This window comes from Staurois parvus, unplaced genomic scaffold (assembly GCF_062004578.1).
Source record: "Staurois parvus isolate SC_StPar_1 unplaced genomic scaffold, SC_StPar_1.0 ptg000422l, whole genome shotgun sequence".
Classification (NCBI taxonomy): domain Eukaryota; kingdom Metazoa; phylum Chordata; class Amphibia; order Anura; family Ranidae; genus Staurois; species Staurois parvus.
The window spans coordinates 3506774-3520358 of NW_028318218.1; the positions used below are offsets into that span (position 1 = coordinate 3506774).

At 39.8% G+C, this 13585-nt stretch overlaps 1 protein-coding gene across 1 annotated transcript in view; it reads left to right on the plus strand.

The window, feature by feature from the left end:
• LOC149454615 (stromelysin-1-like) overlaps positions 1-13585 on the plus strand; it is a 71302-nt gene that overhangs the window by 14494 nt on the left and 43223 nt on the right. The window contains exons 5-6 of the mRNA XM_089687267.1: positions 2143-2313; positions 8761-9139. Of these exons, the coding sequence (XP_089543393.1) occupies positions 2143-2313; positions 8761-9139 (550 nt within the window). The remainder of the gene's footprint in view (positions 1-2142; positions 2314-8760; positions 9140-13585) is intronic.

The following is a 13585-nucleotide window of genomic DNA, read 5'->3' on the forward strand; positions in this document are numbered from 1 at the left end:
GCGCCTGCCATTTTAGCCTGTATGCACTCCATGTACAGCCTGTGCGTGCTCCCTGGGAGCGTGCAGCACCGTGATCGCTGTATGGGACCTCTGTGTGAGGTCCCGATCATGTGATCACCGACTGGCCAATCAGTGATCACATGAATAGTATTAAGCAAGATGTCACTTCTGACATCATTGCTTACTACTAGTGAAATCTGTGAATGATCACAGAGGTCACATGGTACAAGGATATTCACAACAGCCTTGTACCATGTGACAAACTGTGACCAATCACAGCTCTCACAGTATTTCTCAATGGCTGCAAGAATGCAGCCAGAGAGAAAAAGAAATTATTGCTTTTACAGCCTTTATGGGTGTAAAAGTACTCAGTGTAAAAAAAAAAATCTTCATCACCCCCCACAAGTAGGGTGAGAGAATGTTTAAAAAAAAAAAAAAGACATAAATAATAATATAAATAAATAAATAAATAAAAATGTAAACTTTTTTTTGAAAAATTATAACTATTGCTTATAAACTAATTTGGGTTATTTTTTTTTTACTAAAAAGCTAGATGAATACATTTTGGCCAAGATTTATGAATAAAGATTATTTATTTGCAAAATGTTATAAGAAAAACACTTTTTTAAAAAAATTTTTGAACGTTTCATTTATATAGCAAAAAAAATAAAAAATCCCAGTGGTGAATAAATACCACCAAAATAAAGTTTTATCTGTCTGAAAAAAATGCTAAAAACTCATATGGGAACAGTGTTGCATGACCACGAAATTGTCATTCAAAGTATGACAGCGCTGAAAGCTGAAAATTGGCCTGGACAGGAAGGGGGTAAAAGTGTCTGGGCTTGAAGTGGTTAAACCTTAAGTAACCTTCTTGAGCAGAACTTGGCTCCCCTGCTTTGGTAATGAAAACACAGTTGATTAGAGCAGTATTAAAATGGGAGAAGGCATTTTGAACCGCTGAAGCTAGGCAGCTGTTTTATGTGAGAGGACTGAGGTCCAATTCTCCTATGTGTTGCTCTAGAGGGTATTTTAACCACTTGCACTCCGGACGATTTCCCCTTCATGACCAGGACTTTTTTTTGTGACGCGGCGCTGTGTTACCTTAACTGACAATTGCACGGTCATGCAACGTTACAAAAAATGAAATGTATGTCATTTATTCCTACAAATAATGCTGTCTTTTAGTAGTATTTGATCACCTCTGTGTTTTAAATTTTTTTGCATAAGAAAAAAAGACTGACAATTTTGAAAAAAAAAATATATTTAACTTTTTGCTATAAAACATATTAATAAAAAAAATTAAAAAATACAATTTCTTCATAGATTTAGGCCAAAATGTATTCTGCTACATGTCTTTGGTAAAAAAAAATCCCAATAAGTGTATATTTATTGGTTTGTGTGAATGTTATAGCATCTACAAATTGCGGTGTATATATACTGGAATATTTATTTATTTTTTATACTAGTAATGGCGGCGATCAGCGACTTATAGCGGGACTGCGGCGGGCATTCTGATACTAACAGACACTGGGTGGAAAATGACTAACTGCCACTGACATCCCCAGTGACACTAATACAGTGATCAGTGCTAATAAAAAGCACTGACACTGTACTAATAACACTGGAAAGGAAGGGGTTAACATTTGTGGCGATCAAAGGGTTAACTGTGTGCTGTTTTTACTGTGTTTTACTAGGGGGCTGGGTTTTTACTAGGGGATATGCTGCTTTCTATCTCTTTGCTTTGCAGAGAGATAAAAAAGCAGCATGTCCCTGCTGACAGGACAGAGATCTGTGTTGTATACACAAAGATCTCTACCCTCTCAGTTTAGCCGACGATCACCGAGTCCCCACCATGAATTACAGGCCGGGGATCTAGTATCCTTCCTGGAAATGCAAAATCACATATAGTATATACGTGATTTTGCAGCGCAGCCACCCTGTAGCAGTACATCTTCTATGGGGCAGTTTTTAAGTGGTTAGACCTTTGCTTTGTTTATTGCTGTATATGCAATATACAGGGAGGGTTCTCTTGTGCTTTTATGAAGTCCAGGAAAGCCAGACAACTACATTTGTTACATGAAAACCTTAGATGTTTCTACCTATGTTTGATAAGTAACTTTTTTTCTTTTTCTTTAATTTCAGGCACCAATATCTTCCTTGTTGCTCTTCATGAGCTGGGACATGCTCTAGGACTGGAGCATTCAAAAGACGAGCGTGCCATAATGTATCCAACCTTGCTTGATAATTCAGTTGTGGATACAAGCAAGTTTAAACTCTTTTCGGATGATATTGCTGGAATCCAAGCTCTTTATGGTATGTTATTTTATAGTAAACTTTAGTTTTGTAAATAGCAAGAGTGGAATGAAATCTGACACGTGACACAGATTGTGTATCATCATAAGCCTACTATGAAGTAAATGCTGATTTGTAACGCAAGATCACACACCATTAATTCAGGCTAAGTTCACGCTGCTGGAATACGATTTTGATCTGACTTTCAGAGCTAGTTCTGACTTTCAGTCTAGATGCAAGTTTGATGCAACTTTGACAGGTGTAACACATTGAAATGGTGTTAGATACAGTAGTTTAAAAGGGACATTAGATAGCGGTGGCCTGCCATTCAGGGTCATTCACATTTTGCAGAACAGCCTTCTGGAAGTTGTACGCTGGAGAGCAGGACTTGAATGGTGAGCAGGGCGTCCAGGGACTGCATTTCCCAGGTGAGGTAGTGTGAGGGAGGGGGCATCTAAATATCAAAGCCCGGGAGTCTGGCCAGGAAAGTGAATGGCTGGGAGAGGAGGAAGTGTGCTGACGGCTGAAGTGCTAAACTAGGTTATGGAGCCAGAGTTGGAGAAGGAGAAGGAGCTGAAAGAGCTTACTGATCACCCCTTCTGCCACGCTGCCCAGCGAGCCAATTTGTTAGCAGGAGACCAGACGGGATGCCGAATCAGGAACCGGAGAGTCTGTGTGGGGTCCCTGTGTGCCTTTTATCTAGTTCCTTAAAGGGGACCCTGCAATTATTCACTACCAGCAAGAGAAAAAGTGTTAAATCCTTCCTTTTTCCTCATTGTTTTTTGATGTTACTGTTTTGAGGAACTATCATCTACACCTTAATTCAGTTTCAAACCAACTGGGTCCCTACAAGCGCACAGAAGACCCTATGGTAGTCTTAAAGGGACATTGATCAATTATAAATGAGAGCTCTCTCAACTTCCCATTTAAGCCCTGTCGCCTAGTTCTGAGGACCCAAAGTAAGCTGTTCCTGTTCCCTCAGACTGAAGGCATTGGATTATTTCTGAAAGCAGGCCTGCAAACAGTTACGGGTATTTCACTGCGAATGCTGTTACTTTTGCCTAAAATTGACAAGAGTGAATATCTTTGCTGCATATACCCATGTCATTTTGTTATTTTTGACCAAGTTTCATTGAATGCCAATATGAACTTCATATTGGTTTATACTACTTTGTGTGTGAGTCCATTTTACAGTTTTGGTTTATTGTGGTCACCAGAGTACAGTGGTGTCAGCAGAGGTTGGGTTTTCAAAAGAGGTCCAGATTGACAGGGAACCCAAAAATTACTAAGCAACCCTTAAAGGGGTAGTGCTACATAAGGTTTAAATATTCTATGGGGCCAAATTGCAATAGAATCTCACCAAAGTAGTACAAGAACCTTTTCCAAAATCACTTTGTGCTGATTCACACTGATGTGAACAAATACCTTTGAAAACAATGTGATTTCCTTTGGAATACTATTCTGGGTGACTCAAGTTGAATCTGAAATTGCACTAGTGAGAACCAGGCCTATACTATTGGTACTTTAAAGAAGTACTATATCTTCTTTCAACTACTTTTGGTTTGTTAAATATACTGAAATATATTGAAAGCATCTTATTATATCTGTTTGATAACTGTAAAAAGTTCCTTAGGCTCACCTTGCTCTGGAAGCATGGGACTGATCTAGTGAGCTTCAGGATGGCAGAACAGGAGGCGATTGGGAACTTATGCTCCTGATGTCCTCAATGTAGAGTGACCCAGAAGTGTTTAGCTCTGAGTGTCTGGGTAAGCAGCAGATCAGAGATGCAGTCTGCCGCCAATCTACACTGGCTGGAGGCAGAAGAGATGTCAGTGTCCTAATTGACCCCTGAGGACTTCGTAAAGGGGACCTGTCACTCTCTGAATACTATCACATAGGTGACCTTTTAGCCATGACATAGTGATAAAGATATAAAAAAAAGTATAACAATTAAAATAAAAATAAAAGTCCCATCTCTGTACTAAATGCACTTGACAAACTTGGGACACAAATGTTTATAAAGAAATGCTTGCAATGTTTGTTAAGTCTACAGAGTTGCTGAAGTTTTGGATCCCCCTATAATCCTACACAGCCAGGCAACACACAATTTCACATCCACTTACATTCAGGAGTCAGTGACCAGTCCTTGAGCTTGTTTTTATAATTTATTAGGGGATTTTAGAACTTGGATAGGGTAAGGGGTGTACAGGATGCCCAAAAGAACTGAGGAGCTGGAGACAACTTCCTGAACTCTGTACAAGTGGTTACAGTAACAGTCTCTTTTGAAGAGCTAGCCAGCATCTCCTGTAGTACCACCCCAGACACAGATGCTCCTCTATATGGCTGCTTGGAGGAATCCCTGAGCAGGGGATCCAGTACCTGTCACTTTAGGAAATAAGAGAGTCCCAGGTGGTGGCTAATCTGGTGTCCAACCAGAGTGCTCCTTCCCCACTCTGGCCTAAGGGGTGTAGGTCTACTCCTGTGTTGCTGGTGAGTTGGTGGCTGCTACCAGGCCTTTTAGCTGGGCTGCTCCTTCCCTGCCTCACAGGTGGCCCTCTCTCAGGGGGGCAGTGAAGTCCTGGGCTTTTTTCCTTCCAAGGTCCTCTGTCTGTAGGTGAGCCCCTTTCCATCTGGGCCCCCTCACAGGCTCCTGCCTCCAGCCTTACATCCTCTCTGTCTTCCACCCAAACTCGCCTATTCCTCCTCCAACTCTCCTGCAGCTGAGCAGGCTCAGTTACTCTTAAAGGTTGCCCTGTCCCCTTGCCAAGCCTCCTGTTGGGAATTGGCACGGGTCCTTTAAGAATACAGACCAGCTACTTCTCAAATTCACCCACTGCTTCTAGACCTTTCTCCAAAGTTCTAGAACAAGGGGAAAGTCCTGAGGGCTGGTCTGCAGAGCCTCTCAGCTCTGACCCAAATTTAACCCTACTAGCTATCACACCCAGGTTGCTACTCAGCTCTCCTCGCTGATAATTGAACTAGAGCTCCCCATAGCTAACTAGGAGGGTGACTCATTTATTTAACCCGTTCAAGGCGGCCTGACCATTTTTTTATGTTGTCTTTGGGATAGACAAGGGAAAAAAACTGAGTACAAATATTTGGAGTAGTATTAAAGAGTAATTCCACTTTTGCTGAGAAAAAAAACATTCCCCCCTGTGTGATCCAGGTGTATTGCTGGGATTTTAACAAACTTTGTAGTAGATTCCTACCTTTTGTTATTCTGAAGAAATAGCTGTTTGCCTGTGTCTATGTTCAGAGTGAATGTAAATGGGAGTGATTAGATAATTATCGGTCAGCAGCTGCACCTGAAGGGCACTAGTGAAGTGTCAGGGTCTGCATACCTTTAAACGTGATTTCCCTTTGGGGGTATCTCACCAAAATTGAAATATTTTGTTGCAGGGGATGGCAAAAATCTGATTTGTATCTTAATGCAGACTTCCGGGGAAAATCAGTAAGCCAATCACACAAGCAGGAAATTACATTTCTGGGGGGCGTTCTGTGCACCATATGTGTACTGGACACCTCCAGTTTGCCATATTGTATTGCATTTTACACTAAATTACAGTGCTTCAGGTTGAAAAAGAAATAACATTCAGTATTACGCAGTAACATTCAGTTACAATATAACTTGTGTAGCAATTGCATATGCTATTAGTTTTTTTATTTGTTATTTTTTTGCCCTCGAAAGTGCAGTTACCCTTTAAAGTATAATTTTACCCATAACAACTTGATAAAAATAATGTAATTTAACAAGGAACATACATTTCACATTATTAATTATGCTACTAATATTAGTGTGCTGTAAATTGCCTCGAGCATTGTTGCCATTTTTCTGAAGCCCAGTGCCCCTGAGCAGCAGTAAATCTTTAGGCTGTCAGCAGATCAGCCTCTACATTTTCAGCACAGTGCTGAAAAATAGAGACCAACTAAGCATGTCCAGAGCAGAGTGAGAAAGTGTATTTCTGAATTTTAAGCAGAAAATCAGTGAGCCAATCACTCAAGAAGGAAATTACGTTTTCAGGGGGCATTCTGTACACAATCTGTGTACAGAACACCTCCAGGTTACCTTATTGCATTGCATTTTACAGAAAATTACAGTGCTGTAGGTTGAAAAGGAAAGGTCTTTTATAATAACATTCAATCACAACAGGACGTAAGTCAAAATTTTATATGCTATATTATTATATTTTTTTTCCAACTTTTTTCCCACAAAAGCGGAGTTACCCTTTAATTATACAAATGTATGTTACACTAAAATTTCAGTTTTGTTTCACTTTTTTGTCCATTTCTCTGCGTAATTCAAAAAATATATGCAGTTTTTTGTAAAACAAAATAACAAATAAATGCCCCAAATGTGCTTGAAAAGGTGTGAAAATAATTATACTGGACATAGAAGTATAAAGCAGGGGTGCATCAGAGGATTCTCTGTTCCTCTAGTGCGAAAGTCCAGGCCTGTGCACATGCCATGCGACAAGTGCAGCTGGAAAAAAAAAATATATATAATGCGATTATGCAGGCAATCAATGAGATATACCAATTTTATTGCTGACTGTCCCGTACATCAGTAAACAGGGTGGCCTGGTGAAACGCATAGTATGAATACTATACAGCAGGGGCGGACTGACCATTTGGAAACTTGGGCACTGCCCAAAGGCCCAGGGTCAGTAGGGGGCCCCATGAGATGCCCCTGGTACCTTTTCCATAGGCATTTTTGAGTTTGGGCAAGGACACAGGGGTCCCATGATCCCCTATTGCCCGGGGGCCCCATGAGTTGTCAATCCGCCCCTGCTATACAGTATGTTCCACATAGTCTGCCTAAAAGCTGCCTAAAGCATACAACAATAATAAGAACTAATACACTGGAACCCTGCCTCTAAATTTAGTATATTTTCCTTTAAGAAGGGTGCACAAAAATGACAATCAGTGATAGTAGCTCCCAGTGTTCACATACAGGTCCAGATTATCCTTATCTTAGTGATATGATATATAGCAGGGGTCTGCAAACTTTCTAAACAAAAGTCATTCAGACTTTAGGGGGGCTGGACTGTGGAACGAGGGAGTAGAAAATTAAACTGAAGTCAATTGGATTAAACAATGCCCGATCATTGGTATTAGGGGAAGTAGTAGTTGGTATAAATGGGAGGGATAGTGCCTCATCACTTGTGACAATGGGGGGAATAGTGCCCTGTGGTTGGTATCAATATTGCTGACAGTGGGGGGATAATGCCCCAAGAGCTGGATAAAAGCAAGCAAAGGACTGCATCTGGCCCCTGGGCCGCAGTTTGGAGACCACTGGTATACAGTATTATACTGTATATTATTATTATATGGGATTTATATAGCGCCAACAGTTTGCTCAGCGCTTTACAATATAAAGGGAGACAATACAGCAATGATACAGTTCAGTACAAGAGGGATGGGAGGGCTCTTGTCTTTGGAGTTTACAATCTAAGAGGGAGGGGCTGGTGGTACAAAAGGTAATAACTGTGGGGGATGAACTGATAGGAGAAATAGAACATTCGATTATTAGCTGAAGGCAGAATAGGCTTCCCTGAAGAGATAGGTTTTCAGAGATCACCTAAAAGTAAACAGAGTAGACGAAAGTCAGATAGATTGGGGTAGAGATTTCCAGAGGAGATGAGCATGGGAGGAGGAGACAAGGGAGCTAGAGAGCAGAAGGTGGTGGGAGTCTATGTAATTATGTATTTAGTGAGTAAACAATTACATAGACTTCCACTGACCCTCAGAAACAACCAAGGCATGCAGGCTGTTGTGTATCTATATATATATATATATATATATATATACTGTATATATATATATATATATACAGTATATATATGGAATATAGTAGAAGATATAAGCTTAACAAAAAAGAAAATTATTTAAAGCAGAACTACACTTCACCTGAGCACCACAAACCAAAAATGCTTTTAATGTCATTTTTAATATTCAAGGTAAACTCTCATATCCATCGATGTCTCCATGCTTTATTTGGCTGAGAAATCAATTTGAAAGACACCCCCTAGCATTTCTGGCTGTGTCCACCTTGAATAAGGGCAGATGATTCCTGTAGCATTTACTTACTGAAATCCATCTGCCCTTAGCTCAGGCATACAAGCAAGAGGGTGTGCTTAGCTGAGAAAGCCCCTCCTCCCTTTTTGAAGACTCCTGGGATGTATGACATCATTTTCCTAAGCCAGAAACCAGGAAGTAACTAAGGAAAATTTTTAAAAAAGTTTAAAACACATAAATATGATAGACTTTTCTATTTACTAATGCTAGCAGCATAAGAATTAAAAATGGTCACTGTTGATTGAGTGAGTGACGTTCTACTTTAGTTACCAAAGACTTGTGTTAAATGAAGCATCAAAAAAAATCGCTATATCTGATATAGTAAATTTAGTGTTTTTAATTACAGACTTTAGTGGTTTCATTTATAAACTTTACCCTATGCTTCAAAAACAGGAGGAAAAAATACAAATCCCAATCCAACAAGATCATCACAGCCTAAACCGACAAAGATTCCTAAACCCATTCCCACAAGGAAAGAGCCAAAGCCAACAAAGTTACCCCAGCCTATTCCAACCAGAAAACCCAAGCCCATGCCTACAAGAATCCCACAGCCTATTCCTACGAAGAAACCTCGACCAACAGCCACCAAGAAGCCTAAGCCAACAAGAATCCCACAGCCTATTCCTACGAAGAAACCTCGACCAACAGCCACCAAGAAACCAAAGCCAACCGATGCTCCAAAAAATCCAGCAGTGCCAGAAAGGTGTAACCCAAGTTTAGGGTTTGATGCCGTCACCAGGATGAGGGGAGATTTACTATTCTTTAAGGACGAGTAAGTCTAAGAGATTTTAATTTTACAAGAGATTTCCTTTTTCTACAAGCAACCACGATAGGAGGTCCAGTGATTTTAAAAGTTGTTTTTAACAAGCTGCTAAAGTTGTAGTTAGTTCTGGGTTGTCCCTGAGTTTTCAGTAATTTGATGTTTTATTTGTTTACTCATAATATATTTAACCGTATTTCATGTAACGAAACAATTATCACAGAAGCTCCGCTTATACAGTCCAAATATCTGACTTCATTGCAAGCAAACTGAAGCTTAATCTGCACCTAAAGAGAAAGTGAAATTTAGCATATTAATACTTTTCATCACTGCTTTGAGTCAGCAGGTAGAGCTTTAGGTTCTAGTTAACATTGTAAAGGTTTTCAGTTTGCTTCTTTGATTTAAAAAATCTGATATTTACACAGGGCAGAGACTCATTTAATTAACTCTTTTCATTTTAGCCTTTTCCTATTACTTTCTATTACTTTTTCTATACCTTTTTCCACATAACCTAAGGTTTTGCCATGGTCTGCCTAATTTAACCCTGTTTAATCAAAATGGTCACCCTATTGGCTAACAAGTGGATGGGAGGAACATAGGGGAAGCCAGTTGATATGAATGCCAGAGACAAGGATATGATTTTATTTTTGACACTTTTTTGGTGAATGAGAAGGGATACAATGTACTCCATACTCATTCACATGGGGGAGAGGTGGAGAGGTGGGATCTGGGAATATCCTTCAAGATTTCGATAAGCCCCTGCCTGCAGACCCCCACAATCACCACCCAGGGTTGTGGGGAAGAGGCCCTTGTCCCCATGAACGTAGGGACAAGGTGCTTTGGAGGGGGAAGCCCCTGTTGAGGGGCATGTGGCCTGGTATGGTTGAGGGCATGTGGCCTGGTATGGTTTGGGGGGGAGGGGGCACTCATTTCCCACATGTCAGGATGAATGCTCGATAATGGTCTGGTGTGGATTTTGGGGAGGACCCCACACCATTTTATTAAACGTTTTGGTGTAGGGTTCCCTTAAAATCCATAGCAGACCCGAAGGGCCTGGTATGGATTGAGGCGGGCCCCCACAATGTTTTTTTTTTAATTGTTAATGTCGGCACTGGTTTATTTATATTCTGCTGTTAGCAGGGAATTCCGAGGACAGCAGATGAGTCATGGTTTTTAAGGACCAGCTATTATTGAATGAATTTGAATAATACGTTTAATTTGGATGCTTCTAACATCCGAATGAAACAAATTAATTTTGTTATTTCGTTAATGTTTAATTTGGATTTGTTGAAGTTCGTTACTGTTAGTCCGAATTTCAATTCGGAATGAAATGAACAGCACATATCAATTTTATTCTATTGTATTCTGCTGTATACATGAACCCTATGGGAGGACAGGGAACTATGGTATTCTTGGATATTTTGCCACAGGTAAAAAAACGCATCAAAAATGCACTTCATTTAAATGAATGGAAAATGTGGCAAAAGGGCATAAAAAACGCAAGCACCTGTGGAAAGTGCTTTGTCCAGTCCCATGTCCAGGGGAAAACGCAACGCAAACTCAGCAAAAACGCATAAAAAATGCAAAACACCGCTGCAGAAATAGTGGCGAAAATGAATATGCGTTTTTGCAGTTTTTTGCAACAGAGCAGTCTGAAAGCAGCCTAAGTAGGAATCATCAATTTATTTCACTTGTATACCTTACTGTATTTATTGCAATATGTTTCCATTTAAAACTCATTTTTGATTTCGGATAATTAGTAATTTTATTACCTTATTTTGTTTTGTTATAATTTATTTCGGATTCATTGAAATTTGTTACTGTTGAGATTGGGAAATTCGGATACATCCGAATTTTGGAATAACGAAAATCTCATCTGAATTCTGATTCGCAATGACACGAACCACACATGTCTATTGCTGAGCATGTCCACCAATCTGTTAATAGATTAATTAATATTGGAACTAAAGTTGGTCATGCAGTAGATGGATTGAAATTCTGCCAGTTTAGCAGGGACTAGTCAAATTTTGATCCATATGTGGCCATTCCCATTCGTGAGAAGTTGATCTAATGAATGACTTCTCATGAATGGGCTTGTTGGAAAATTTTTGTCTGATCCGCACTGCAACTGATTGGTTGATCAATGTATTCTGACAGTGGAGGGTCCCTGTTGTCAGAATACAATAACACTATGGGGAGGATCCCTCCATCCACCTCACTTCTGTGGCTGGAAAAATCCATATATTTTATTCTGATCAGCCTGCTGGCTTGCTGAAAAAAACTGACCCATGTATTGTATGCTTTATAGAGCAAGGAAGAGTATTTCCTGTATACTCGCTCCCCCAAAGGAGCTTGGACGGTCAGTTAATGATGATCTAAGCAGCCACTATTTTGGTCAAATAAAGCAACAAAGTTAACTTAGGAAAACCTTAGCAAAATCATAGATTTTATTTTTAAAGGTATATAATTAAAGTTTCTGATTTAAAAATATTGCTAAGCTCATCACAATATTGTTTTTTGAAAAAAAAGGCACCATTGTCCTTTAATACCATGAAGGTAAAGGGGAATATACTCAGACAAAAAAAGTTAACAAAAAAAAACAAAGAAAAAGAAAAACATGTATAACTAAAAAAAAAAAAGGCAGACTCGATGGACCATTTGGTCTTTTTTCTGCTGTCACCTTTCCATGTTTCTATGGGGGTTATTTACTAAAACTGCAAGGTGCAAAATCTGGTGCAGCTCTGCATAGAAACCAATCAGCTTCCAGGTTTTATTGTCAAAGCTTAATTGAACAAGCTGAAGTTAGACGCTGATTGACTACCATGCACAGCTGCACCAGATTCTGGGTGCTCCAATTTTTAGTAAATATTACTATTATTATTATTATATGGGATTTATATAGCTCCAACAGTTTGCTCAGCACTTTACAATATAAAGGGAGACAATACAGCAACAATACAGTTCAATAAAAGAGGGCTAGGAGGGCCCTGCTCCTTGGAGCTTACAATCTAAGAGGGAGGGGCTGGTGGTACAAAAGGTAATAACTGGGGGATGAACTGATAGGATAGAAGATTCCATTATTAGCTGAAAGTGGGATAGGTTTCCCTGAAGAGACAGGTTTTCAGAGATCACCTAAAAGTGGGCAGAGTAGTTGGATAGATTGGGATAGAGAGTTCCAAAGGATGGGGGAGGCTCTGGAGAAGTCCTGGAGATGAGCATGGGAGGAGGAGACAAGGGAGGTAGAGAGCAGGAGGTCATGGAAGGAGTGGAGAGGACAGTTTGGGTGATTTTTGGAGGCAAGATTTGTGATGTAATTTGGGGCAGAGTTATAAATGGCTTTGTATGTTATTGTTAATGTTTTGAATTTTATTCATTGGGCAATGGGAAGCCAGTGGAGGGATTGGCAGAGAGGGATGGCAGATATGGAACGGTTAGTAAGGTGGATGAGTCTAGCAGCAGTATTTATGATAGACTGAAGAGGGGATAGCCTGTGATGAGGTCGGCCAATGAGGAGGGAGTTGCAATAGTCAAGGAGAGAGATAACCAGGGAGTGAATAAGTTGCTAAATGGTTTCAGAGGTTAAGAACAGGCGTATCTTGGAGATGTTGCGGAGGTGAAGTCTACAAGATTTGGACAGTGATTGCATTTGGGGCTGAAAAGACAGATGGGAGTCTAGGATTACGAAAGAAGGGAGCATGAAAAAATATTCACAAAAAGTGGTTACATTATGGACAGAATGCGATACTAAAAGTAGTTCCAAAAATTATGCTTTATTACACAATAAACATGTGGACAATTAAGGTAAATACCTTTGTTCTCCATCACCTCAGTATGAGATAATACAAAAACAGACCTAAAATCACATAAAAGCAACATCAGGACTGATCTTAGTAGTAATGTGCTGCAAACATAGTGACAATGGTCTAATATATTTGCAGCACCGACACATTGGTTACACCACCATACAGGAGGTGTATCAAAAAAATGTACCATATAGGTATAGCATACATTGCAATAATGGTTGTTAACAAGCACCAATAATTGGGATATGATTGCCCATAAACCTAAATAGGTAATGTGGGTAAAAAAATGAAAATATATAGGGATGCGGATAGCCTCTGTAATAACCAGATATTATTACGGCAAAAATAGGTGGTGAAATATTAAGCCACAGTAAACATGTCCATATTGCTTGAGTATAGAGTCAGCGATGCAAAAATCACCATTAGATTTCTCAGTATTGTAGAAAATGGCAGGGCCCTGCCTTAAGGGGTTTCTTCACCGCGGCATGCGGGCTATTAACCACCTTAATTAATGTAGTGATGCAAGGTGCTGGATCATCCGTGCCTTGTACTAAATGTAGGGTGCCATGCACCTTTATGTAGTGAAACATGCTGTCCCCATCCTGTAACAAATACGTGACATATGGACAGTCAGTAAATATGTTCCTTGTAGTAT